Source organism: Borostomias antarcticus (genome assembly GCF_949987555.1).
Source record: "Borostomias antarcticus genome assembly, chromosome: 5".
Taxonomy (NCBI): domain Eukaryota; kingdom Metazoa; phylum Chordata; class Actinopteri; order Stomiiformes; family Stomiidae; genus Borostomias; species Borostomias antarcticus.
In genome coordinates, this window is record NC_140238.1 from 28,586,993 (window position 1) to 28,589,365 (window position 2,373).

General features: G+C 64.1%; 1 protein-coding gene across 1 annotated transcript; it reads right to left on the reverse strand.

Moving 5' to 3' along the window:
* Nucleotides 1–1,478: 1,478 nt before the first annotated feature.
* Nucleotides 1,479–1,871, reverse strand: LOC311308903 (transmembrane protein 100; the record flags this gene model as incomplete). Its single annotated transcript, XM_084437982.1, has 1 exon — nucleotides 1,479–1,871. One exon carries the CDS (start codon nucleotides 1,869–1,871, stop codon nucleotides 1,479–1,481), a length of 393 nt encoding a protein of 130 aa, XP_084294108.1.
* Between the last annotated feature and the right edge of the window lie 502 nt (nucleotides 1,872–2,373).

Below are 2,373 nucleotides of genomic sequence, written 5' to 3' on the forward strand. Positions count from 1 at the left end.
TAGAGGGGGGGGGGGCTGTGTGTTAATGGTGGCGGCAGCGGGAGGAGCGCGGTGTGCGGAGAGAGAGCCGGCAGGGAAAGAGAGAGAGGGAGCGAGGGAGGGAGGGAGCGAGGGAGCGAGGGAGGGAGGGAGGGAGGGAGGGGGGGGGCATTCTCAGGAGAGCAGATGGAAACGGTTTGGGGGGCGGGGCGGACGAGCAGAGCCTTTTTCCATGATCGCCTGCTCAAGGCACCGGGTCTGAAGGGGGGTGGGGGGGTGCGGGAGCACGCGGAGTCATAGTGACCCTGCGGAGGCATGTCCCTCGCTAGGGTTGTCCTTCAGTAATCCTGGCCCGGAGTGACCAGAGAGGTAGGGTCCGCGCTACCCTCTCCACCACCCATCTAGGCCCAGAGATCAGGGGCGATGGTCTGTGACTCTCTGGAACACAACTCTAGGGCCCACGGAGTCTGATTTGTTTGTGTCAGTTTCTAACGTGGCCCACTGCAGCACTATTCCTCTCTGGGTCCTCAGAGCACAGACACACATGCAGGAACAAGCAGGGAGGGAGGCAGACGGACACACACACACACACGCATACTATAACACTGGTGGTCTCAGCCACACTACTGCGAGTATAGGGAACAGGTCCAAGGAATATACAACTCTTTCAGTCCACCAGAATGTCTCTGACACACACACACGCATACACACGTCCCAGGCAGCCTCTCTCCAGCACTTCCCCTTGTCCCCTCAGCTGCCAGCAAGATCCTTCCGGACTCGGGTTCCACTCTCCCGTTGCGTAAAAAAAGCCCAACGCATTGCTGCGGTGTCACAGGACGGGCGAATGACGCGGGCGGCTGACGTCGGCACTCTCCTCTGTTGGTCCGGTGTCGGATTGCCGCCTCTGGCTCTCCTCTGGCCCCCTTCGAACCGTCACCTGTCCTGGCGGGAGGAATGCCGCGACTGACGCCGCTGGTGACGGCAGCAATGAGTCCGGCAGCAGCTCCGCATAGCGTGTTAAGTGTCGGCGCGAGCTCCCGCTGTGTGTGTGTGTGTGTGTGGTGTGGTGTGTGTGTGTGTCCGAGGAGTGTGTACGTGCATATGCGGCGGGCTCGAGGTTGTTTTGACACCGGACACCTGTTGTCAACGGCGAAGATGAAGCGCGCGCGTGTGTGTGTGTGGGGGGGGGGTAGATGGTGGGGAGGGGGGTGAACCCTCATGTCAATCTGAAGTCCTGAACTCAACAGACCCCCCCCCCCCCCCCCCCCCCCCCCCCACGGATAGATCCTCGGTGTGCTGGTCGTGCCTGTCCCGCTGTCAGTGAGCCCCGAACCCGCGTTCTCTCCGCCCCTCCTCCCGAGCTGCCGACCAGGGGGAGGACGGGGGTGCAGCGGGGGGAGGGGGGCCGCCGTCGGAAGCGCTGGCCCGCCCCGTCGCTCCCGATCCCGGGCTGTCCCTCCTCTCTCTCTCGTCCCTGCGTCACGAGGTCCGGCCAGCGCTCACAGGGGGCACTGCTCAGAAGTGAAGGAGCCCCCCTCCTTCTTTTTCCTCTTCTTCTTCTTGTGGACGGTCCAGCAGGCCGTGGCCATCAGCACCAGGACCAGGCCCGCCACCAGCAGGATCAGCGACACCACTTTGGTCTGAGGCAGGTCGTTGTAGGCGTACGTGACCCCCGTCCCGGACACGCCGATCACCAGGGAGATGATCCCGAAGGGGAAGATGCAGCGGTACCACGACTTCTCCATGCCGCCCGTGGCCTGGGACAGGCGCTCTAGGGAGGACAGCACCTCGGGGACCTTGGGGCCTCCGCCGGCCTCCAGGGACTGTCCCTCCTGGCCGGGGCCTCCGTGGGACTGCGGCTGGCAGGCCAGGTGGCCCGCGGTGCACCCCATCCTGCCGCAGCCGGGGGGGTCCAGACACAGGGCTGGAGGGCTGCTGCTGTCGCTGCCTCCTCCCGGGCACTCCTCGGTCGTCAACTTCAGCTCTGGTCTGGAGAGAGAGAGAGAGAGAGAGAGAGGGAAAGATAAAGGAGAGAGAGGTCTACGTTAGACCACAAAGACTGGGGAGGAGCAGAGAGGAGGAGCGCGTGATAGATGCAGGTGTTAGCGCAGGGATCCCCACTCACTGTCTCCCTTTCTCTCCCTCCCTCTCTGGCTGTCTCTCTGCGCTCTGACTGCTGGCTCTCTGGCAGCACATTGTCCTCTCTGCCGGGGGGACTGCAGGGGGATATATAAGGGGGCAGAGAGCAGGGGTGGAGCCAGGAAGGAGAGGCAGGGCGGGACCAGGCCTCTGATTGGCGAGAGGCGCAGTGACGTCAAGGACCGGAGCAGGAAGGGGCTGGGAGTGGGAGGGGGGGTGGGATGGGGGGGGGCAGGAAAGAGGGAGGGGACAGGC